Genomic DNA, 26,466 nt, shown 5'->3' with positions numbered 1-26,466 from the left:
AGCCTGCCTTTCTTTTTCCTCTCCTCTCCTCTCCTCTCCTCTCCTCTCCTCTCCTCTCCTCTCCTCTCCTCTCCTCTCCTCTCCTCTCCTCTCCTCTCCTCTCCTCTCCTCTCCCCTCCCCTCCCCTCCCCTCCCCTCCCCTCCCCTCCCCTCCCCTCCCCTCCTCTCCCCTCCTTTCCTCTCCTCGTCTCTTCTTTCTCTTCTCTTTTCCCTTCCCTTCCCTTCCCTTCCCTTCCCTTCCCTTCCCTTCCCTTCCCTTCCCTTCCCTTTTCTTTCTTTTTCTTTTTTATTTCTTTCTTTCCCTTCCTTTTTTAAAGAAACATTTGCATTAATGTCTAATTTAAGCCAAACAGTGATTATTGTTCATAAGAAAATATTAATAGAATTCTGGTGGATTTGCTGTTATTGTTTTCTTTTCTTTTTCTTTTTTTTTATTTTGGCATATTATGGGGGTACAAATTTTAAGGTTTCAATAAATGCCCTTTCTCCCCCTCCCCCCACAAGTCTGAGTTTCCAGCATGACCATCTGTTATTGTTTTCTGTTGTAGACATCTTCCTTTATCTTTATTATATGTAAAACAAACAAAATATGAATACTAAGCAATTCCCTGACTTGATAAAAAAGAACATTCATTGCACATGAAATGAGTCATGGGAAGCTTAACTATATATGTAAATGGAATCAAAACCAAATTTTGTTTTACATTTCATATCTCAGAAATTGGAATGAATCTTACAATCAATGGTTTATCTCGTTGAACTAGCAGAAGTTTTTATTTCTTAGTGGTACATAAAATAACGATAAAACTTACTATCAATGGTGACCTCTTTTTACCACATTTGGTGGAATATGATAGTTGCTATTCACAATTCCAGAATAACCAGAGATACATAGGATACAATAATACTCTCTATTTTGAGATATTTTCTGTATAACCAGAATCAAATCCTAGATCTTAGATCTAGCTTGACTTGCAGTATGCTGGAAACCTGTAACTCTCAGAGATGATTTTTTTAGAAAAATATGCTTATTTTTCTAATTTGATTCTAGTCTTCTACTAAGAGCAGCCAACAATGCATTAACTGTCTCTGTCAACTAAAAGGCCCTTTAATTGACTTGTTTCTATTGACTGAGATCCTAGAAGGCAGCCACTGTTAATGGTGTACCCTGACGAGAGACAAGGAGCAGGTTTGCCAGCCCCAGAGTTGAGTGCTAATGTAGTATATCATGTTATTTTCCAATTGCTTAGCTTTTTCTTAGGATAGCAACAAAGTGACTTCTTGAAGAATGGAGACCTGAACCATGTTAGCTGAAAAAATATATGCCTGGCTGTGAGCAATGTCACTGCAAGTATTCTGGTAATAATCCTGCCTTAAATCTTAGGTAAAATAATTTATCTTTTAGGGAATTATATTGGAGTAATCCTTATTACTAATCTTTTAATAAGGACAATTTTTTATTGTGTTTTGGAGGTGTGTGTATACCGACATATATATCTACAAAGATATATATCTTATTCAATTATTATTTAAATAAATAATATATGCTAGTCATATAACAATTACTAATCATCGTTGCCCGTAAGTAGGTTACTGTCAACCTCTCATAACCTCATTTCTTGCTCTCACCTTCTATGATGTGGAAACACAGCAGCAAGGGCATTGTAAGTCCTGAGTAAACACTAGCCAATGTTTTCAGTTTTTTTTTTTTTTTTGAAAATTACTTTATATTGACACATAAAATTAATCTGTTATATCAATTGGTCATTTTATCTAATTTTTCAAAATGTGAAATATTCTTTTAAATGGTATATTCCTGCCTATAAACCAAAATTACCACTTCCATGTATTTTATGATTATAGAATATCTTTCAGAATAATGAAATGACCTTTGTGGGCTATCTTGGAACCAAAAATCCTTGAAGGCAAGAAATCCATAGCTTGGCTTTACTTTTGGTTATGTACCCTACAAATAATCATAAGTAGGAGAGTAGGTTAATACATATTATTCAGATTTCGGAATGTGCAATAGGAGACACAGGCATGAAATCCTATTTTTATTACTATCATTATGCTGATGATCCTCTGGTCACTTCTCTCTGGTCTGTGTAATTGCGAAGTTCTTCATATTTTATTCATTAGAAGAGCTGTTCTGTGCCCATTCTTCTTCTGTTGCTGCCTCGCACTGTTTGCAACACTTCCTAATGGGTGTGATCGGTGGGCTCCATCAACTTTCTGCCTGTGCCTTGTTCAGATCTCTAATGAATATTAGACTTGCAGCCATCAGTTATGTTCCAAGTACAGAAACAAATGAACAGAGGATTTTTGTTTGTTCATTAGCATTGTGAAAAGCAAACCCACTCTGTCTCTTTCATGCTTTCTTTGACGTGTTTGCCCACCTGTTATAAGGAATTTGAAGGGAAACATGATTCATGTAGGTATTTACACATTTCTTACTGGCTCTTTTCTTTTATTTCTTCTTCTTCTTTTTTTTTTCTTTTATCATACCAGATAATGCCTACTAACCACCTGCAACAGAATACTGTAGATAGAGTTGTGATTAGTTTTTATTGAATCTGTGATTGCATTCTTGTGTTTAAAAATAAGAAATGAAGAGTTATTGTTTGAGAGGATCAAAGAAAGGGATCTGGGGAGGGAAAGGGGAGCAAGAGAGATCAAAACAACTTGGGGAAAGGACGTGGGGAAAGGGTGGAGGAAGGAAAGATAGGAAGGGAGAAAGACAGGGGCAGAGACAGAGATGGAGACAGAAAAAACAACCAAAGAAAGGAAGAAAGAGGAAATAAAAAAGGAATAAGGACACTTTGGCAAACTCTGGCAAGAAAGAGCATGTAGGGGTGTATGTGTGCATGCGCACACGTGTGTGTGTGAGTGTGTGTGTGTGTGTGTGTGTGTGTAGAGGAAGGCAATTCTTGACTGGATAAAGCAATTCAAGAGTCTATTAGATAAACATAGCATATCCTCCCTCCTTTTAGGTTTCTTTGTTCAACATCTGGTTGAAAATTTATTCTTCTACTCTGAATACGTTTTCCATCTTAGTGTATTTTACTTAAAACAAACAAAGAAATTTTAAAAATGTGTTCAAAAGTAAATAGCCTGTCAGGAATCAGTATTACAGCTTTCTCGAGTGCCTGGCTGGAAATGTGATTTCGTTTTGTTTTATGATGGGTGAGCTCAAGATAAAGTATTGGCAAAAATTGTGAAGAGATTAGAAGAGAAACTGCAGAATTAAATCTTGGTTGCCAAACTTACTTATTTATTCCACACTACTTGTCTCTTTTCAGCAGCTATTTAAATTTCCATAGAAATTATTAATAAAATGCTATCATAATGCTATGGTCTGAATATTTTTGTTCCCCCCAAATTCATGTGCTGAAACCTAACCGCCCGTGTAATGGTGTAAGGAGGAGGTGGGCCTCTGTGAGGTGATTGGCTATGAGGTGAGCCCTGGCGAGAGGCACTGGTGCCCTTATAACAGAGGCCTGGGAGGGGTCCTTGGCCCTTCCACCATGCAAGTTCAGCAAGGAGGAGGCACCGTCTCTGAGCCACTAGGCAGGCCCTCTGAGACATGCAAATTACCTTTAGGTTGGACTTCCCAGCCTCCAAAACTGTGAGGAATAAATGTCTGTTGTTTATAAACCACTCAGTTTATGGTGTTTTGTTATAGCCACCTAAATGGACTAAGATGCACACCAAATTTATTTTTTATGAGAAAAACATACTGAATTTAGTATGTTTCAACTAAAGAGTATTTATTTCAAACTTTCTACAATTTACAGTGAATTCATTGATAAAACTATAGGAAATATCATTTGCCTTACATAAGCATTCTCACCCTCTGTTGCATATTTTTCAACACAAAAACTCCACAAAATATGCCATCACCATGAGGAATCTATAGCCTGTTTGAAAACCTCATGATATGAACGACACTGGGTTAGCTGTTGTCTTAATAAATGGTAAAGATGACTGGGAGGTGGGTCTGTTGACATCAATGATCACGATGGCCTTTTGATTAGCAATACAACATTCACTCCTTTTTCACTTTATTTAGCACAAAATTATTGATTTATTGAATTCCTTATTTAAGTCAAGATTCGGAGCTCTGGGAGAACATGTATGTATTAATAATATATACATACACACACACACATAGGATAATAAGTGATCAATATTCGTCAGTCTTTGGAAGTATTGGGAAAATGGAATTTCATACATATAATTAGTCTTAATATTGTATAAGGCTGTGGTTCCCAACCCCTGGGCCATGGGCCGGTACCAGTCTGTGGCCTGTCAAGAACTTGCAACACAGCGGGAAGTGAGCGGCAGGCCAGCGAGCAAAGCTTCATCTGTATTGGCAGCCGCTCTCCACCGCTCACATCACTGCCGAAACTCCGCCTCCTGTCGGACCGCGGCGGCATTAGACTCTCATGGGAGCAGGAGCCCTGCTGTAACTGCGCATGGGAGGGGTCTGGGCTGCTGCTCCTCATGAGCACCTAATGCCTGGTGATCTGAGGCGGAGCTGAGGGGGTGATGCTGGTGCCGGGCAGCGGCTGCAAATGTAACCTGATTAATCAATACATTAGTTTGGTGGCCTTTCCTCTGGTACAAGTCAAACTTTATTTTTAGTCTATATTTATTTGTCTCCTTGTGTCATCATACCTTTCTTTAGCTGGAACTAATTAACCTAATACATGTATTATGATATCAGAATTAAACCTAAAACGAAGTAGCTCATTAGTACTTAGCAATTTGTGGTGTCATCAAACAAGAATTCTTCAAGAAAGAGTGGGGAGGCTTGGAAATTTTGAATAAAGTTCAAACTTCGTGATTCTAAAATTTTAGTATGTAAAATTTAGGGTAAAATTTTAGTCAGCTGGTGCCAATGACAGAAATGGGCCCTACTCCCTGAATGTGTGGGAAGGCTCCACAAACCTGTGGTCTTAGGAGCATACCATATTATTTTGATTCAAGTGCCAAAGGCTACACTTTGAGAAACACTGATCTAAGATTTCTAGAGGAAAATTTCAACTGGTTACATGATTAACCAGTTACTCCCTTAGGTGGCTATTGAGCAAAATTACAGGCATTTCAGCCAATTGGACTTGTTAGAAACAAGAGTACTTATTAGAACATTTGTTTCTGCAAAAGGTTTGGGGGGGGGTTGTTTGTTTTCCCGATAAATCAGTTGGGGAGCCAGTACCACTGGGAATACCCTCAGGAGGGTTGGGGATGCACACTCAGTAACAGTCTACAGTTTACCAATGTCATGACTATTTGATGTATACTATTTTAATATTTACTCAGAAACAGTTGCTGTAAAGACTTATGGTAGCTTTTTATTTCTATGTGTAATAAGGCCAAGTTTCACATGATATGTAAAAACATTATTGGAGCTTTGAGCCATAAGATCAAAATTCAAGTCTTCCCTTCTGTGTGATTTTAGGGAATTTGCTAATCCATTGTTAGCTTCCATTTCTTTATCTGTAAAATGAGAATGAAAGTCTTCAAAGCTGTCCGAAGGACTGAATGAGATATGTTGTGTGAGCCTTCTTTTGAATGCTAATGGTATGGAAATCCAGTTTTCCTTCACTGGCTGGAAAACAGAAATGGCAGGTGTATTCATAAGATTAATAGGAATGACTTTCGATTTTTTCCCCTAGAATTCATCTCTCCACTCAACATGAGCCATTTTCACCCCATGACTTTTTACATGTGCTTAAAATTTCACTTCAAATTTATTGCATTCTAACTTGCATTAAAGTTAAATTTTAACATTTTCTTTCCCTCATTTGCTACATTGTGTGGATTTTGATGGCAGGACTCATACCTGTTTTGTATTTTATGCCGTAATCAGCAAAGTGTCCTGTCCATTGTCAATGTTTTATATCATTTTGTTCAATACATGAATGAACTGCTTTGTGAACACCTTTATGTATGGTGGTCTCTTCTGTGTAAGAATAAATGCTGTATAGCAAGCATTTATTCAAAGGCTTAACATGTGTCACTTTGTGGGGCTCTCACTAAAATGACAAAAATACCTGATTTCTTCAGTCATACCCTAAATCATCACAGGTAAATATACCTATATAGAAAACAAAGACATTAATGTCATATGCGGACAATCCTTGAAGGTTGATGTGTCTTTTTCTTGGTGTTTAGCCATTTGTTCTTTCAGCAAATATATATTTAGTTCCTAGTGCGAGCCAGGCACCATTTTATATGTTGGGTATGTACTAGTGAACAAGTCTCAAAACATAAATTCCAAATAAATAAAAAATTAATTATAAATACAAAACCATTAAGCTAGAGGAATATGTAAAGATTGAGAGGAAAAACCACACAACAAAATCGATAGATTTTTCTACATAAAATGAAGAACTTCTATACTTTAAAACAAGAAATGCCAAAACACATTGAAACGAAAGTGAACAAAATGAGAACAATACTTACCTAATGATGATAAAGCTTTAATATCTATGTACATAAAATACTTGTATAAATTAACAAAAAATAAATGAGCAAGGGAGACAATTAGTCAATTAACAAAGGAAAAGACATAAAAATTTAACCAGTATATGTTTGAAAAAAATGATTAGCCTCACTACTGAGTAAAAAAAATAATTCAATTTAAATAATCTACCATTTTTACCCGCAGTGGTCTGCTAAAGATGTTTGTGTTTAATAAATATTCCACACTGAAGAAGGTATGACGAGCTAGGCAACCTGGTCGGCTGATTATTTCTGGGATAATTTGGCAATTTATAACAAAACCTTAAATCATTTAGGAATCTAACCTAAGGAAATAATCATCAATGCATGTGGTATTTATGTTTAAAGATATTCTTTTCTGTACTGACCACTGAAGTAAAACAACATGAATGCCCAGCAATAAAGTTTTGACTAGAAAAAAAAAAAGAAAAGAAAAATATGAAAAATAAAAATCAACAAAAGGACGGTTGCAGGTATCAGTAAGTACTTCTAAGAACGTAACAGAGAACAGAGTGATTCTGGAGCATTTTAGATAGGCGTAAGTGGGAAGAGGTGAGATTTATCAGCACTTTCAGCGTCCAAAGCCAGAACACCATCAGCCTCTGTATCGTGCGCCGCTGGGAAGAGAGATCTCGCAGCGCGCACGTGGAACGGCATCTGCGAAGGCTGGAGGCGCCGCAGCAGCAGGGCCGCGCCGGGCTGGGCTGCCGGACAGAGGAGGCTGAGAGCTCCCCGTGTGGGGTCTCGTGGGCCACGGTGATGAGTTGGGATTTTTTCTCGTGTCAGGGATACTGTAGGATTTTAATTAGAGATAAATCATCTGATACTCATTTTAGAAGTCCCTTTGAATGCTGTGAAAATAACTTCTGGGGGATGAAGCAGTAGTGGAAACAAGCCTTTTGTTTTATGAAATCACCTACAAAAAAAGATCTGTGTGGCTGTGGCTGGGGTCTGTCATTTGCTAGCTGAGTTATTAGTGAGTATTTTCACTTCTATTAATGCTTATGCCTTTGTTTCTTTATCTGCAAAATGGATATAAAAGTATTATATTTACCTCACAGAGTTGTTGTAGAGATTGAATGAACGAAGACATAAAAAGTACGTAAAACTGCCTGGAATATTTTAAATGCTCAATGATTGCTAGGTGTTTTTATTAGTATCATAGGTATACATATATGCATTAACCTTAGTATCCAAATTAATTATGATTCTCAATTTCTATGATTGTGTGCAGGCATCAGGTATTTTACTTTCCAACGCTTTTTTTTCTACTGTATTAATGGTATAGATTGAGCTGCGCTATAGTCATGAATTTGCCCCATTCCAAATGTCTGCAGCTTAATACAATAAGAGTTTATTTCTTATCACATCACAGTTTGATGTGCATGTGGTAGTCCTTGTCCATTTTTGTCACCTCACATTTGGAAATGACTGCTTTTAAGTTTGTCATATCAGAGCAATTGTGTAGTAAACTGAAGATCTTACTCCAATGCTGTGTCATTCCTTTATTATTGTCAGTTCCTACCAGTTTATAATAGTGTCTCATTTTCATCCCTGGGGCTCACAGTATTTCAGTATGTTTTCAGCACATCAAAAAGTCTGTGAGTCTTTGTGAAGCTGGGTGTTCAGGACAGCAGCCAATCCACTGCAGAGTCCTAGGGGACTAGAGTCCTCCGGTGCTGTGTGACCTTGGACAAGTCATTTAACCTTATTGGGATTCTTCATTATAGCTCTTCAGAAAAAAATTATTGAAATGAAAAGTATTTTTATATTCTCCCACAAAAATGTACACAATGCCAATAGAATCGTTTAAGCTAATCACTTTGTCCCCCTCTTTGTTTAACCACGAAGCATACCTGTGGTAGATTCTAGAGAGCTTTGTCCAGTCCATCTGCAGATGGTCCCATCAAAGTGACTTTTGTCACTTGTTTTGAGAGACAGTATCATTAATCTTTCCCATTTCCACCTCTCTCTTTTGGGCTCACTTCAATTAAATAGGCAGGGAGAAGAGAACATTGAACAACATTATAAAAATGTTAATTCCTAATGTCACTGACTAGCCCTTAATCACACTATTAGACATATGTTCTGAATTAATGATCCTGACCAGCGAGCAGCGAGACCAAGATTGACTTTGATGAATGCCTGCCATTACTTTCTGATATGGATGAGGTTGTTTTTCTTTCTGACTAAATGTCTCCTCAGAAATGAAATTCTATTTAGAGAAAATGAGTATATAAAATACTTTCTTTGGTTGACAGAAGCTTCTTTTCAAAAGTAGTACTTTGATGATTTGTATTTTGTTCCTACAGTGAGGCATTTGCTGCAATCACTGGTAATTTCTTGGCCTTATGACTTTGGTGGCATCTTTCTCTACACTTATTTTTTAAGCCAACAATGTTTAACTACAATAAATGAAATAAAAAATGTTAGTATGTGCAGAAATCTCATTATTCCAAGCAGTCACTTCCTAAAGAGGCTGTGGTGAAATCAGACGCCCCTTCGTTGTGGCTCTTACCTGCATAAACTCTTGCCCCATGATGCCGTTTGCCAAAGTCCTCAGCACAAAGCTTCTCATCAAATGCCACCATTCTCGTGAAACCTGTCCCAGGGCTCCTGGACGAAAGTCATAGTTTTTCACTCGGGGCTACTCTGGAATTTTATTGGCTGATCTATTTGGACAGTGATCTCACTCTGACTTACGTTACTCTTGGCTGTGTACCCGACCTTCTCCTAAATGTTATCAGCCCCTTTAGGGTAACAAAAATCTACTAAAATTTGTATCAGTGATATATCATACCATGATGACCTTTACAAAGAATAGAATAAAAAAATAATTCAATGCAATGATAATATATGTAATTTATACTGTTATACTTAATTATATCATTTTATGAATCATATATTTATATATACATTCATAATCCATATGCAGTACGTACCTATAAATGCACACACACACAGACACACACAAAGCTTCCTTCCAGTCTTTTCTCTTTCTGTGGATGGAAGCTGTGAGAAAGGGGTACAAGATCTGGCCGAATCAGGTTACAGTTGAGTGACCAGACATGGGAGTAGTTTCGCCAAAGTTCCATGAAGAGTTTCTTATTGAAAACGTGGGTGGGTGGCATTGAGACTTAAAGAGACGAGGAGGGACTCTCACCATTAAGGAAAACCACTGTCTAAATTGCAGGGACAACAAGGCGCCATGTTTGAAGGGGGCAAAGATAGGCGTTGGAGTCAGGGTTACACTGCCAGTAATTGGTTCTGAGCTGGGACAGGGCAGCGTGAACCTGATGGGGTTTATATGCGGAGAGAAGAAGGGCAAGTGGAGATGGCATTAGGGGTGACTTCCCGAGTGAACACTGAAGGGCATGCGGTAAGCACTTACGTTTATGGGTGGGAAGTTAGAGAATTAGCTGGTCCAAAACAGAGTTTATGATTCCCTTTATTTTTCTCATCCAACTTTATATCTCTTTATGTTCCGGACTATATTATGCCTCGGAGGTACGGGCATCATCGATCTTTCTATACACTTCTTTATAATCCCTATAGAATTTTTTTCTATTTGCTGATCAGTATAGACAAGTCTGAAGTTGTAAGAGGAAAAGAAATGAATGCTAAAACTCTTCCAGTTTGGCATATTAAGTTTGCCAGAATCTAAGGCTATGCGTATATATTACTTCTAAACTCAGAAGTGAAATAAAGGAAGACAATAACAACAAACAGCAACTTCTCAATATAGCAGCATTGTCTCCACACATTTATAGACCTTTGCAGCTTCATTCTGCCATTGGGTAGGAATTTTGCTTGGACTGTTCATAACAGCATCATTGGGAGTCTATTGTGCTCACTGTTTTCCAGGTTGTCAAGACTTTAATTTAAACAATTGCAAGATTGAAGAGGGATGTCCAATTTGAATTCTGTTCAACAGCTCATAGTGATTAAGCCATAAAATTGTGCAACTAACCTGTTTCATGAATTATCCCAAATTTCCTACATTAGGAAAATCATAATTTGAACTAAACATGTACAAGTTGAGTTTGTGTTTATATCTTCTATAAACATATACATATTCTCTCTCTCTCTCTCTCTCTCTCTCTCTCTCTCTCTCTCTCTCTCTCTCTCTCTGAACCATTTCCCCGTATATAGCATGTGCACGTTCCACTTTAGGAAATCTTAGGGGCAGGATGGTGTGCTTATGTGCACATTAGCAAAATTCCTATATTTGACCTTCTGTAGTGTTTTAAATTCAGACATAATACTTTTTCTGAAACATTTCATAAAGAAGTTGAAAAAGGCTCAAATTTCCCAGTTCACAAGTAAGGTTGCAATATTGCACTCCTTCTTCCTTCTCCTACTCACCTCCTCCTCCTCCTTCTCCCCCTCCTCTTTCTCTTCCTTTTCCTTCTTTGTTCTTCTCTCTCACTCTCTTTCTTACATATACTCCCTCCCAAACTCCAATTCACTTCATAAGGTGTCTAGAATATGCCATTTTATTTCTGTCTTCCTTTGGCTCAATTGTGAACATTCTTTTCAAAGTTTATGTTGCATTATCTTATTGAGGATAATCTGAAACATAAGTACCTGTGGCTGACAGTCTAGATGGGGGGGTGCAGCACACCCGAAGTTACTGCCATGGAGACAGGGATGGAAAAAGACTGCAGGTCTTTCAGCTTCCGCTCTGCACTGGTTAAGGGGGAAGGAGGCTCACTGTGCTGAAGTTCCCTGGCAAGAGGTTTTACGGGCTAAGGCTACATATACCCTCATGCAGTCTGCAATGCCAAGTGGGTTAAATAATGTTTTGCAAAATTTTCTACTTTAACTTGTTTGGCAAGTACCCTAGCTACTTTAAAATTGGGTGGGGGGGAATTCATGTCTTAAAAAATGGGCATAAAAATACTGCAAGTAAAGACTCAGAAAGGCATTGAACATTTGAAAAGAGGAAGCCAGCTATGGGGTGTAAACTGTTCCTCTCAGCTTGCATGTATCTGCAGCAAAGCCACTGTCACTCCTGGTTGTCTCCTTGAAGCCTGGGGTGGGGAGAGCCGGGAAGGCCCCAGCACACAGTGCTGACATTACTTTCTGCTGTGGCATCATGGCTGTGTGGGATGTGTGATAGGTAAGAGATGTTTATTGATTAATTGTGTCGTCTTTGTTGTAGTGAATGTAATAAATTATCCATCACTTACAATATTTTTAGTTATTTCTCATGACTTAAATTCACCAATATATATTTTGCTGAAAGGCCTTAAGTTTTTCAACCATGAATTATTTTGTCCCAAAGCAGAGTATAGTGGAGTAGCACAAGGGTTAAACCTAGAGACTCTTAGGCAAGAAGACTTGGAATCAAATACTCATTCTGAACTTGCTAGCAGTAAGGCCTCAAGGCAGCTATTTAATCCTTCTCTGCCTCAGTTTCTTTATCTGTAAAATGGGGGATAATATCTACCTTGTAGGACTGTGATGATTACATGGGTGAATGTATGTGGAGCACTTGAGATTGGCTGTAATCTAGTAGGTACCCACTGATATTGCCTATTGTTGGTTTTATTACCTCATGGTAAGTATGATTGATTTTTTTAAAAAATACTATTCTATTTGGTATTAATAAAAGGCAAGTGATCACTTTTTATGATCTCATACTCTGTACATTCTAAGATACATATTTTCTTATGAGGTTTTTTAAATAATATAATACATATGTAATCTGAATTTACCCAGATCGTATTTGTGTGCTTAAGGTCACATGATGATAATATTTCCAAATGCTTAGAAGGAATGCAAAGTATTACAGTAATCCCTTTCTGTATCATGCATAGGAAGGGGCTTGCCACCTCTCCGAGACCTCTGAGGCTGCTACTGGGATCTCCTGGTGGAATCTCCCAGGCCGTCCCCTTCCTTCGTGGAAGTCCTTGCAGTGCCCGGCTGCTGGGACTGTGGAGGAAAAAACTGCTGCCGTGCCAAAGGGCTGGCCTCTGCAGTGCCCGGAGCAGACGTTGCTCGCAGACGTTGCTCTCGCTGTGGAGAGACCTGTGCTGCCTGCCGGCACCCGCGGGTGCACAGCGTCGTTCCCCATTCTGCTTCTTGTCAAGCAGAATAGATTCTTGGCTGTCAAAGCAAATCTGTTGCCCCCCTTGCCCCCAACCTACCACATTTCATAGAGTCCTTTGTTTACTAGAAGCATCCGAAGAGGTGTATATTTGCATTAACAACCCCATTTCATAGAAGAAATTGAGATTTCAGAGGTGTAAAGTACTGGTCCAGTAAGTGATACTTGGTGTCTGCTCAGCTCTGTAGTGGACACGCGCCATATTCAGGCCTGCCCACCACCTTTCGAATAGCATTTCTGTGCTAGAGAGAATTCGTGTTGTGAGTCCTGCTGCCCCAGTGAGGAAGTGAGAATCCAAATCCCCAAACTCCCTTCCAGCTGGGACTCAGGCAGGCAGCTCGGGCCTCACCCATCAGCCCGCTGTGAGAAGCCCTGACTGGGAAGAGACCAGGAAGCAGGTGACAGGTGTGGTTGCTGTTCTGTGAAAGCAGGGGCCACAGAAACCTCTCTTGATGGTGACAGGCTTGCTGGCCTGAGCCTCGGAGGGAAGAGGTCGTGGAGCTGCAGCGCATTGCTGAGTCGGTCTCTCCGCGTTTGACATTCAGGGGCAGCCAGCCGGGCAGGGATCCCCTACTGGACCAGTTCTGCACATGGTTATGCTTAGTCTCAAATCCATTTCTTTTGTGTTCATGATTCTGTGTCAGCTCAATGTCTTCCTAATAAATACACTTTGCCTTGGCACCATCAGAGTGAATTCTTGGCTTCTGACCAAGAACCTGAACAATCTAAGTTCTATTTTACCTATTTTCTGCTACCTATTTGTTTTTTTTTTTCTGTTAACCTTCCTATTAGAGTTTCAGCAACATTTTAAAAATTGCAGTTTAAAAACTTGTGTCTATAGATTCTAGAAAATGCCCCGATTTCCTCTTAGGCCTTGTCATAGCTTCCGTTTCCTTTGTCTGTGATGCTCCTGTCCATGTGGCCCCATGTGACTTGCTCCTGCCTTTAGGATTGGGGGAGTATCTCTGCATCAAGACCTCCCCGACCAGGACAATGTAAAATTGCATCGCGTCCTTCTGCATGGCACATTCATCCCCGGCCTGCTGTACCCCCATACCTCTCATTCCTTTCTAAATGCTATTTCCCCCAGTTACAACATAAACTCAGGGAGGGCATGTTTTGTCTGTTTCTTTGTTTTGCTTTGTTTTGTGAAGTGATTCATCCCAAGTGCCTAGAATAGTGCTTGAAATATTATCCTTAGTAAATTTGTTGGATAAATGCATATTCTAAAAATCCAGTATTTATAATCATTCTTTGTTCTTTCACTTTTGAAAGAACTTTCTGTCAGGAGAAATAAAAATGCAATTTCTACAGTGGCCCAGATTGGTAGCTAAGGTGTAGTTTTTCTTCCTGACCACCCAGTTAGAGTCAAGAATTAAGGGAGGTTGGGCGCGGTGGCTCACGCCTGTAATCCTAGCTCTCTGGGAGGCCGAGGCGGGCGGATCACTCGAGGTCAGGAGTTCCAAACCAGCCTTAGCAAGAGCAAGACCCCATCTCTACTATAAATAGAAAGAAATTAATTGGCCAACTAATATATATATGGAAAAAATTAGCCGGGCATGGTGGCACATGCCTGTAGTCCCAGCTACTTGGGAGGCTGAGGCAGGAGGATCGCTTGAGCCCAGGAGTCTGAGGTTGCTGTGAGCGAGGCTGACGCCATGGCACTCACTCTAGCCTGGGCAACAAAGCGAGACTCTGTCTCAAAAAAAAAAAAAAAAAAAAAAAGAATTAAGGGAAATAAAGCCCCTATCTGATTCTCAGTTTCCTCGTTTGCTGTGAACACCCCAGTATGCGACAGGAACAGACACACACAGGTGGGACATCCGAGAGGAAAAGTTAGCAATTGCCCTCTTGCTTTCATATATTTATCTATCTGTCTATCCACACACACACACACACACACACACACACATTTTGTTCTTTCTCCTTGTTTGTTGATAGTCAATAAGTTAAAAGCATTTTCAACATATTTTTATTTCAAAATATTAAGGGGGTACAAATGTTTTTGTCACATGGATATCTTTTATAATGTTTAAGTTGAGGCTTCTCATGTGCCTATCACCCAAATAGTCTTCACTGTACCCAGCAGATAGGTTTCCACCCCTCCCCCCCTTCCCCCCTTCTTGATTCACGATGTCCTTTGCATCTCTCTGTGTCGCTGTGTGCCCATTATTTAGCTTCCAGTGACTACGGAGCACATGTAGTGTTTGTTCCCATTCACGAGATACTTCACTTGGCATAATGGTCTCCAGTTCCATCCAAGTAACCACAAAAGACATCATTTCATTCCTTTTTATGGCTGAGTAGTAATACATGGGGTGTGTATGTGTGTGTATGTGTACATATATAAACACACACACACATATATGTACATATACACATAAAACATTTTCTTAATCGACTCACAAATTTATAGGCACCCAAACTTTAAACTATTAGTAATTGCCAGACATTGGGAGGGAAGCACCAAGAGGTCCAAGTGGTAGAAGACATTGATGGATTCAAAACAAAAGAGAGCCTGGGTTGCTACTGGAAGTTCTGGGGTCTTAAGACACCAGATAGAAGTTTACAAAGCTACTAAAAGCAACATATCCACTAGAAGTCATATACAAATTGGTTGTTCAGAACTTAACTCATTAATAATGAATCTATTACTATGCTTACAACCTTGGGGTAGTTCACAAATGAAATAGCTCATGATGACATGGAACTTGGCTCTGTGGTCTGGATTCTAGATTCTGGGATGACAGGCCTGGCAGGTGGAGAACGAGAGAGGTCAAGAGATGTCTTTTCATTCTTGGGCCACAGCTGATATTGGCAAACATATTCAAATACAAAATGATTTACCCTTGTGCTGCCCGGACTACACACTGGGATGACATGCTCTAAATCAACCTGTCAGCCCTCTAGGCCACGTTGACTGTGACTTACCTGAGCACAGATTTAGGAAGAAAGCAATTCATGTGAAGTCGTGAATTTATAGATATTTTAATCTAAGGGAAATGAATTCATACCATCTATAATTATTCTTGAAAAGAACCCCTGGTTAACAGCCATTCCTAACTGGAATTCTAGCTTAAAAGATAATGAAGGGGCTTGAACTATTTTAGCAGCGAAGTGCAGGGTGCTATGTTGGGGTGAGTCAGCCCTTCAGGTGGTCTGTGCTGTGAACCCCTAAGATGCTCCTGCTGCCCACAGGACCTCTCCTATGTGTTCCTCATGAAAGCAGACAAGGGTGGGAACGTGTGACCCTCCAGATCCCCAAGTGCAGCCCTTTTGGGATTCAGTCAAAAGCCACACTCGAGGACCCAGAAGGTCACATGTGGCTCCAAGGCTGCAGGACACTTACCTCTGACTTCCATGGGAACATCGGCAGTGGAGGCAATTCAGAATAAGTTGTTGCTGTTTGTATATAGCAAATATTTGTAAGTTACATGTTTGTACATAAGGATTTACATGTAAACTAACATCTTGATTAGGCAAAGTTCCAACATGAAAACATCCTTAAATACTGTTGTTCTACCTTAAAATTGTTAATGATAAAAATGGCCCTTAATAAATATTTCTTTCATTTTTTAAAATAAGCACATTTTAAGCACCCAAACAGAAATAAGACAATAATGGCGGAAGGGACCCCGGGCCTCACACCCTTGAGCCTAATGGTGAGGCCCCTCCATCTCTAGCTACACCCCTGGATACAGTATCGCCTCCTGAATGATAATTCTAAGCTACTTAAATGTTCTTCATCATGAAAGTAAATCTCACAAGTTTCAGTAAATCAAACTTTGTGAAGAGAAAGCTTGGCAAGAACAAGACTGAGATGGTTTTCTGCTGCGAGCATAAACTGGGAGTCGAGGCTGCTGGCCAGCTTCCCGTGGCTGAGCACAGCCGCGCGGGGCGTGTTGGCCCGCACGTCATGGCCTTCGCTGGTTTTGGTTTTTGTCCTCATATATAGTAACTTGGAATTCATGACTGCTGTTACAAAGAAACACCCAGAAGGCATGGTCACCCTGGGACTAGCCTTCTCATGGCAAGCGGGCGGCAGGTCGGTGAGGACGCCTCCCTCCTGAGCCCTGCGCCCTGCCCCGCGCCGAGTGGCCGTTGGGCACAGCACCCGCCCGGCACTGAGGACAGAGGTCGGGCCAAGCTGGCCCTGTGCTGTCATTTTCTCTTTAAGAGTTTTAAAATGAAATTATTATTTTTTAAATCCATATGTGAAATTTTATTTTTGGTCTAAAATCTGGCCCAATTTACTCAATCGCGATACCGGCCTGATCAGGCAAGAATTAGAGTTTGTGGCCCTGCCGGTGAACATTGTCATTAATCAATATTTGACCATATAAATACTTCAGTGAAAATGTTTCTATGTACATGTGTGTGTGTATAAATGTGAATATCGATATAAACAGAAAGAGACTGAGAGAGAGAAAGAACAAAAGAACAAAAGTGGGAGGGAGGGAGGGAGGAAGAAAGGAATGAAGGAATGAAGGAAGATGGACCATGTATGTTTTTTGAGACATCTTCATCTCAGTTCCATGACACCCCGTGCTATTTTAGGCGTGTGCCACCCTGACCTGTGAAACGCCCTGTCTTTCAGATGGAGCACCGTTTACCTGGTGGCTCGGCCGGTCCCGTGAAAGGCACCCGTACTGGGGCGGGGCCCCTCCTGGGGTCCAGCAGTGCGAATGCGGCCTGGACGAGAGCTGCCTGGACGTTCGCCGCTTTTGCAACTGCGACGCTGACAAGGATGAGTGGTAATGAGCATCTCGATCTTTCTGCAGCTCTGGAAGCAGCACATTAATCACTGCATAAAACTTTCCCAAAAAGAGAAGGATATGCATGAGAAATTCAATATGAACTAGAGTTTCCTAATGGTTGTGATTTTTTTTTTTTAAGCTTGAAAATGACCAGTTACATGTTACTTTTAGGGCTATTACTGAGGTTTGTAACATAAAAGTCACGTGGTTACACCATCCCCTCCTTATATTCTGAACCTTTCGTTTCAAACAAAGGAACGGAATGTAATATTGAACGTTGCCATTGAGTCAGGGTTTCTGTGATGGGCGGAGTGCAGGTGTTGAGGGAAAGAGTGAGGGAGGTAGGGACGCGTGGCTACGCAGACTGTGCTCCGTGCTCCGGCTGTGCTCCAGGCAGGAGCCTTCCCGTTTGCTGCCAATAACAATACGGCAAAGGGAATTTGTATTTATTGAGCATCGACTGAATCTTCACAACAACCTTTAAAGTCCATATAAACTTCTCTCGTTTGCATGTTAAGGCTGAGAAATGTCCAATACAGAAAAATTAAATAGTTTTCCCAAGGTCACAGATGTCTGGCAAATGACATATCCAGGATTTGAACTCAGGTGTATCTGCGGCCAAACTTCTCTTACTCTCCTAGCCAGCTTACTCCTGTAAAATGAAGGTCAGTTTGAAGTTTCCTGCCCATCACATTTACTTTTCCCTTGTCCTCCAGGCAAACTGCTTGTTTCTCACTGTGTTGACTATGAAAATACCCACAGAACATTTCCAAGTACACTTTTGCTTTGACCAAACTTAAGGATTCTTTGGTTGTGGCTTATGCCGTTTTACTTGTTTCATCAAATGCTGCTCAATTATAATTAAGAATTCTTATGCCAGGCTGGTCTCATCCTGGTTAAAATTTCTTTTAAGTATTTTTCTTTCACTGTTCACATTGTTAACAGTAGGGGCTGTTTCAAATAAAATGTAAGATTGAGTCAAAACCTCAGCTCTGCAAGGAAAGGGCTGAGTGTTTGGCTCCACTGGGTCCCAGGCCACATGGACCAGAACACTGCAGGGCCGCGTGGGCCCCAGGGCAGGTTACCGTGGTGCCTTCCGCCAACCCCAGGCTCTCCGTGCATACGGGTGACAGCAGATGCCGTTGGCTGGAGGTAGAATGAACCTGTGCATTCTTTGAGGCCCACCTCACCTCCCAGTGAAGCCCACCGCAGCACTGTGGATGCCTACAAGCCAGTACTGTTGCCTCGCATCCGGGGTGGAGACCACGTCTCTTTAAACATAACATCCCCCAAGACCTGCTCCTGGTGCAGTAGACATTTGGTGATAATTAGTTGAACAGATGAGTTCAGAAAACCTTTGAAGAGCAGGAATTATCACAAAACGGCATCTACAAGCTTGGGAGATATGTGTGGAAGTGTTAGATGGTTGTGTTGCCAGGAAAACATATTCAAATCCTCTGCTCCCAGCAGCTTAGATTCACTCATTTCTTTGATTTATAAGGTCACTTTCACTGTGTATGATGTTAGACACTATTTACCGATTTATGGACTTGAATGGAAACATGTTCCTTTCATTGTGTATAATCGGAGAAGTGGATATAGGAGGCAGAATGCAAAGTCAGAAGTTGTTGAAAGGGACGTGCTTCCCTTAGTTGCCCTTGTCTCTGACTCTTTGCTGAGGATTCCTGACCGCTGCCCACTGTTTCTTTTCCTGCAGTGCAGCCTTTTCTTTACAGGGTGCTCCCCTACTGCCTCAGTGCCCCCTCTTCCCGGGGAACAGCTGGCCAGGGATTAATTCACTGCCCACCAGGGGTCAGGTCGGGGAGAGTGGCATCACATCACTTAGACACGTTGCAGTGCCACTATGCCCCTGCTCTGGAACTTTCCACTGGCCATATCTTCCACTAAGATTCCAGCCTCTCTCTCCTTTGATCTGTTCATGAGGCCACTGCCTGCGGAAGCCCTCATGTGTCAACTTCACTGCGTCATGCAGGCGTGCTCAAAAGGATGCTTCGGGCGTCCTTGCCTTCACCTTCATATGCTAGCGCATGTTTCATGAGCCTTTCCATTTCCTTTAGAGCCAGGGAAGAATCCCCATCCAGTGCCACTTTCTGTGGCAAGCGACCTCGATTAGGGCATCAGAATTTGTTATTACATAAAGGTGTTGTTCAACTCCCAACCTTCCAAAGGTCAAGAGAAAACAACTGGACCTTCCTGGTAGGGACGCCCGCTTCCCCCATGGCTGTCCCAGAGTCGCATGTTGAGCACCTTGGGGCAAAGTCCAGGTGAGAAGCGACCAGAGATTCCTTCTGTCATTCTCATGAGGGAGTAAAGACTGAGATTCTGGTTTAACTCTTCTGGGTTTCGTTCACTGACTGATTTGAAAAATGATTTATTATGGAAGCACCTGTACGTACTACTCCGCCTGACATTTAATCACTGATTTGCTGCGTGCCTGCTCTGTGCCAGACACGGTCTGCTGTGCAGACAAAGTCAAGGGCATCATAGTCTGTGCCCCTGAGAAACTCTCAGAAAAGTAGGGAAGAAAAAGGTAGCTAATAATAAATGGATCACTGTGATGAGTTTGGTGACAGAGTTAAGTGCACAGATACCTGGACCTGGGGTAGAAATGGTCTGGGAAAGTTAGATTGTAAAGAAAAGTGGTAGGTAAGTTTAGAAGACCCATAAGAAGTATCAAAGGAATAAATAAGTTAGTGTACTACAGGTAGGGGAACCTTTGTGTTTAGACAGGAAAATGTAAAAAAAAAAAAATCACCAATTCTCCAAAACACAAGTATATTGGTGTGGCCGTTGCACAGTCATCATGTGGGGAATTCACAGGAGATGAAGGCAGGGAGGAAGGCAGGGAGGTCTGGTCAAATCCAGACCCTAAAGCTGCTTGTAGGTAAAATAGCAATTAGCTAGCTTTGTCCGTACCAGATTGTGGACACTCAGCATACAGACGCGAGACCTGACCAATCCTTATAGAAGTGCATTCATTATTTATCTATCCCACTCTGTTATTTACTGTAGAAAGGAAAAGTATTAATACAAAAGCTGACGCAATTGTGAAATAATCAATAATGTTCAACATAGTTTCAACCTCTTTCTTGGCTGACATACGGTCAAGCTGGCTTTTCACATGTTTCAGATTTTTGTTTCACACCACCGTGTTTCATATCATTGGTGTTCTGAGTACTCCTGAGAACTTCAGGTGCATTTGCCTTGCAAGGCTCCTCAAGCTTCTGCTCTTGTCAAGTTAATCAGAAAACCGACTTGGGCTGGTGTAGCACCTAGTGGATAGCGGTTTAATATAGTACAACTCCTAGATGGTGTTGTCACTTAAAATGTTGTTTATATCCTGAAGTGTTCTTAGTACTTTATATACTGTTATCTCATATTAGCATCTCCTATTAACAACTCTTGAGGTTGGTTTTACTACCTTTTTCCCTAGAAAAAGAAACCGAGGACTTGAGAGGCAAGTGGCTTGGTCAAGGTCGCCTGATTAGGGGGTAGAGTTGAGATCCTAGCTGATCCCACAGGTGCTCTTGCTGACTCCATGGAGGAGCCACTGATGCTGGGATCATGGGTCGCGTGGGCCAGTGAGATGCGGGAGGGAGCATGCCGGGCTTCTGAACTCGCGTCGGCACAGCACGCCTGCTGCTCAGGCTGAGTGCGCCTGCTCACCTGGGCACCTTGCAAGCCTCTGGTGACTGATATTGTTTTTTCTGTTTTGATAAACTTCTGCAATTGAATAACTTAATATTTTATATTTCAATGAGACCCACATAAATGAGGAAAATGAGTGCGTGTTTTAGGGATGGGTGACAGTGAGGTAGCTCAGCAGATGAAGATTGGTGGAGAGAGAAAAAAGAAATCACTCAATGAACCTCAAAAGCACTATTCCTTCTTAGAGTGAAAGGAAGTCCAAGTAAACATCTGAGTCAAGTGTGCTAGAGCAGCGGTCCCCAACCTTTTTTGCATCAGGGACTGGTTTCATGGAAGACAATTTTTCCAGGGACCAGGGTGGGAAGGGCAGGGGGCGGAGCATGGGCAGTGATGCCACGATGGGGAGGGGCTGTAAACACAGATGAAGCTTCACTGCACAGCCAGATGCTCACCTCGCCTCCAGCCCAGTCCTTAACAGGAGATGGAGTGGGGACTGCAGTGCCTAGAGCTGATTTCTCAGGGGTTTCTGTCTTAGCCAAAGTACTAAATAGGAAGAAAAAAAGAAAGGAGGGAAGGAGGGAGGGAGAAAAGAAGGAAGAGAGGAAGAAAGGAAGGAAGGAAAAAGTTATAATAATAATCTTATAGTTAGTGGCTGTTTGCAAAGGAGCTTCTCTTCAGCTTAATCATGCAGTCCATAGAGGCCCGCCTGGATGGGTGGCTTGGGTTCTGATGCAGCTCCTGTAGACCGACGGACTGTTAAGAGCAAGAAAGGAAACTGGTGACAGCTGCAGTGTGCAGCTTCTGTGATCATACAGAGGAGTCTTGGCTGTGTGGGAGGTGGAGAAATGGTGACCCAGGAAGAGGGGTCAGAGGACAGCTGGGCAGCGTGTTAGAGGAGGCAGGGGGCCACAATGTCCCTGTCAGTCGTGACCCATGTCCCAGATGAGGAGTTTCTCATCCAAACAACCAGGTTGAACTAAAGTAAAGCTCTCTTTCTTCCCAGCAATCATTATTTTATTTATTTTAGAAGAAAGTGTGGAAGTTTTCGATTTTTAGTAACTCTGTTCTTTGCCTCCTTCCCTCAGTGTACCCTTCTGTGAATTGATATGGCAAAAATAGAAAAAGAAGATGATGTAGGGTTTCAATTCCAGTCATCTGATAATCCAAAAAAAGAATATCTATTGTTCTTTTTCTTAAAGAACAGAATATTTTTAGGACATGTCTTTTTTTTTTGTATATGGAGTCATGGAGCTTCAGCCACTCTTTAGCCCGTTATTCTACCAGAGAAATTATTTAGTAAATGTTGCTGAATTCATGAATGAAGGATGGATGAATGACTTCTGGTGGACATATTTTTATCTCTCTGTCCTTAGGTGGGTCAGGCCACAGCCATTCTAAGAATAAGAGGTATTACTTCATTGTTAGCCATTGCCCTTCTTTGACAATCTCACAAGAAATATTTACCTAAGTTTAACCTAAACACATTTTGCTGAGGATTGGTTTTCTCCTGGTATCCAAAGTAGCCATTTGTCTTTCTGTGCCTGGCTTATTTCATTTAACATAGTACACTTCAGATTCCTTCATGTTGTTGCAGGTGACAGGACTTTATTTTTTTTTCAAGTTTGGATAGTATTTCATTGTGTGCATAGACCACATTTTTTTTATTCACTTATCCATTAATGAACACTGAGCTTGTTTCCATGGGAGGTGATAGCTATGTTAATTAGCTTGATTAAGCCATTCCACAATTTATACATATGTCAAAGCATCATGTCGTACACTATAAATATATACAATTTTTGTTGTTCAATTAAAAGTAAGCTAATTTTGAAAAAGTAGTTAAAAGTAATCACCATGCTCCAAAAGCTATCTTTTCATACATTTGCCTTTTCTCTTTGTAAATGAGTGTTTGATCTAGTCCCCAGGACCTCGCCCTTCCCAGAGGCCCCGCATCCCCCTCCCACGAGACTTACTGAGATGACACTGCGTACATCCAAGGACTTTTTCTGTGTGCTCACCTAGGTCATTCTTTGATCTCTCAGATCTCCTTCAACTTCCTTAAAACTTTCACCTTTGAGGTTCTCAGTCTCAGTGCAGTTGGGGGACCTTATACCAGATAGCATCCTGGAGTCCAGGCTCCAGTCCTGAGACAGAAAATAAGGTCACCTCAGGGCACACCAAGGTTCTATCTCATATATATATATATATATATATATATATATATATATATATATGTTTATATATATATATATCACAATATCTGTTGACTGAATTTTATTATTCACGAATCTCTTTATGAGTTATTCTATTGCTTTTGAGTGTTGGAAACGCCTTTCCTCCACTCAGGCAGAAATTAGGAGGGTTTATTTGGATTTTTACTCACTTGGTCCCTGAATCCCCACTTGCATCTTGCGATAGCATTGGGGCCTCCTGTGTTGGAGAGAAGTACCCTCAGCAGTGGTGGGCCCTCCAGGCATTAACTGCTGAGTGACAGAATGAATGAATGGAGGGATAGAGGTATTTCCTTCCCCAACCCCCATCGTCTCTTCCTGGCCAAATATGCCCTCTACTTGCCAGTTGTTGGCTGCTGTTTTAGTCACTGAATTTTCTCTTAAAGTGTACATTCTGGAGTAACTTGATACTGGCTTTGTTACATTGCTGTTCCCATGACTGGGCTTCAGATTTTCTTTTTGACACAATGTTTTCTGGTATGTCAGAGTGGAAAGAATATAAAGGCATTGCACACCCAAGAGAAGAAGAAAAAATATGAAAATGTAGAAAAGAACTTAACAACCAGAAGTTGAAAATTCAAAACCCAAATATCACATCATTATTTTATAGAATTCTAGATGAGGTAAAATAGTTGATATTTTGCCAAAGGTGACATTAAAGAGGGTTTTTATTTTGGTCTTTCTTTTTTATTTAATGATGCCAATATCTTATTATCTATTGGGTGATAATATCTTATATGAACTGTTAACTTGTTCTGGAATACAAAACATAGCTATGAAACACTCCTCTGTATGCTTGTAGGAAACAGGTAAAACACGGGCTGAAGTTTCTTCTACATCACTTATCTGTCAAGCTCTACAGATACACTGGCTAAATTGTCTCCGAAGCCTCATTATTTGAGCAATTGCAAAATTGTATCTGAAATAGAATTCAAAGTCAATATTGAGATTAAGATTTTGCATTTATATAGCATGTTTTCTACAAAATTTTGATTTAAACTTTTATTGCGCACCAAACCATTGTCATTTTGCTTAAAAACACAATCAGACTTTGGCTTCTATTTTGATTCCTGAGTTACCACGAAGTTCACGGCGGTAACTCCCTCACGGCAGCTCGCGCAGACCCGAATCAGCAAGATGCGCTGGTGGCCTCCGCGGCTTCTCCGTGTGTCTGGTCACCATCGCCAGTTCTGCTCCACCGAATTTTTAGTGATGCATAATTGGGGTTATTTTTCTGATTTTTTTATTTCATGGACTTCTTTTATTATGAAAGAAATATAATGTCCTCATCATATTCAAATATTTCAGAAGTATTCAAATAAAAAAATAGAAGCTCCCACCTTACTTCCACTTTAAAGTACTTACTTCCACCCCATATGCAAAATCTTGCTCCTAGATAATAAGTGGGTGTGTGGGGTTTTTCTACATATAAGTATCTTCCTATGCATACAACATATTTATAAATATGTATTTGTTCAGTTGTTATCAAATGTGAGATAAAAATTAAACATATAAATCTGTAGCTTACTTTTTCCAAATAAAATATTCCTTGGAGGTTTTTCTCTTGGCATTGCCAAATAAGCATGAAAAAGAATACGCTCCGGCCATGTTAATGGCCGTACAGTATTCCAAAGCATGGTCATGTCATTACCTATGTTATCATTCCCAAGCATTTGCTTTGTAATTGATTTGTCACTATGAGAAACAATGCTGCAATGAAAATTGTTGAGTCCTGACTTTTATCCTTTTCCATTGTCAAATGAATATGTGTAGTGAGTAGAATCCCAACTGAGAATTGCTAGATGATGCACTTTTTGACCTTGATAGATGTGGCCTGACCGCTGGAGGGACTTGGGTCCTTGTGCAGAACACAGGGGAGTCAGGTCACAGTCGGCTGTCCCGACCTGCGGGGTGAAGGGATGCTCTCCCCGAGGAGGGAGCTTTACACGGGGATATTTAGAGCTCGCCAGAGTCAGAACACGGCCAGACAGGAAGAAATTTGTTCTAACCTCTTTTTAATCAGAATTTGCTGGAACCCTTAGCCAGGTGTGGCTGAAGGGGACAGCCCAACTGGCTGGGACTGTGGTGATGTGATGTTCCTCCTCACTTTCTTTTCTGCCTGTCATTTCTACCCTGCCTGGGGCCACTTCTGCGGCCCACTACGATGCTCTTGGTGAACTACAGATAAATCCTGATGTCTGCATTTTTTTTTCTTCAAAGCATAGTGTTTTCGTCATGTAGAAGAAGAAGAAATAATTCTATCTCCTTTGCACATCCGCCTTATAGGTATTTGGTGAAAATGTCATGAGCTAATTCATGTAATACACTTACAACACACAAATTGTAGCAATTTTTGCTAGCAGCATTGCCATTTTCTGGATGTAAAATGTAATGAATCTCTAAGAAATATTTTATTATGTAATAGAAAGAACAAATCCTGGATTTGTCACTTATTAACTATAGAGTCTAAATCACTTAGCCTCTCTGAGCTTCAGGTTCCTTTTTTAAAAAGGGGGGAGGAAATATCTATCTCTGGGGAGCACTGGCTGAGTTAGCAATAATTTGTGCATCTAGCAGATGTGGCATGGATTCAGTTTGCAAAGATTTATAAGTCATCTTTTTTCTTTTCATTTTTTCTATTTTCACAGTATCTTACGCAACAATTAAGGGACAACACTAATTGATAGAAGTTAAACTCAGGTCTAAGAAAAGTATATGTATACATATGCAATTAAATGAATAACACAACAGAAGTAATTGCATACCAGCACAAAGTTCATTCAATCCTCAAACTCAGGGTGAAGTAAAGAAGTAACACGAAGGTTCCTTCTCCCCCCGACAGGGCTGCCCTTGGAGAGTTTTCTAGTAAAACTCACCATGTAATGGATGGAACTGCCATGAGTAGAAATAAACCCAGAGATTGCTTGTAAACGTGTAACCGAAGAGTTTGTGGACTTCCAGAACTCCTGCCAAGGTGACCCATGTGTAATCTCAGGGAATGCAGGGCTGGAAAATGATTGCAAATTAGTAAACTGAAACCTAATCAACTGAATGGTATCTCGTGTGGAGAAAGCCTGTGTGCACAGAATAGGGATGGTCATCCTAAGAGCCGCCAAGGACAGCTCAAGGACTCAGGGCCTGGTGTTGTCATTCAATCCCTGTCCAGAGGAGATGCAGACTAAATGGG

At 40.8% G+C, this 26,466-nt stretch overlaps 1 protein-coding gene across 1 annotated transcript in view; it reads left to right on the top strand.

The window, feature by feature from the left end:
- CNTNAP5 (contactin associated protein family member 5) overlaps positions 1-26,466 on the top strand; it is a 772,432-nt gene that overhangs the window by 608,895 nt on the left and 137,071 nt on the right. The window contains exon 14 of the mRNA XM_012755965.3: positions 17,220-17,376. Coding sequence (XP_012611419.2) covers positions 17,220-17,376 — 157 coding nt within the window. The remainder of the gene's footprint in view (positions 1-17,219; positions 17,377-26,466) is intronic.

Source organism: Microcebus murinus, chromosome 8 (genome assembly GCF_040939455.1).
Source record: "Microcebus murinus isolate Inina chromosome 8, M.murinus_Inina_mat1.0, whole genome shotgun sequence".
Lineage (NCBI taxonomy): Eukaryota > Metazoa > Chordata > Mammalia > Primates > Cheirogaleidae > Microcebus > Microcebus murinus.
The sequence above is the reverse complement of the archived record's forward strand: the minus strand, read 5'-3'. Positions and strand labels throughout refer to the sequence as shown.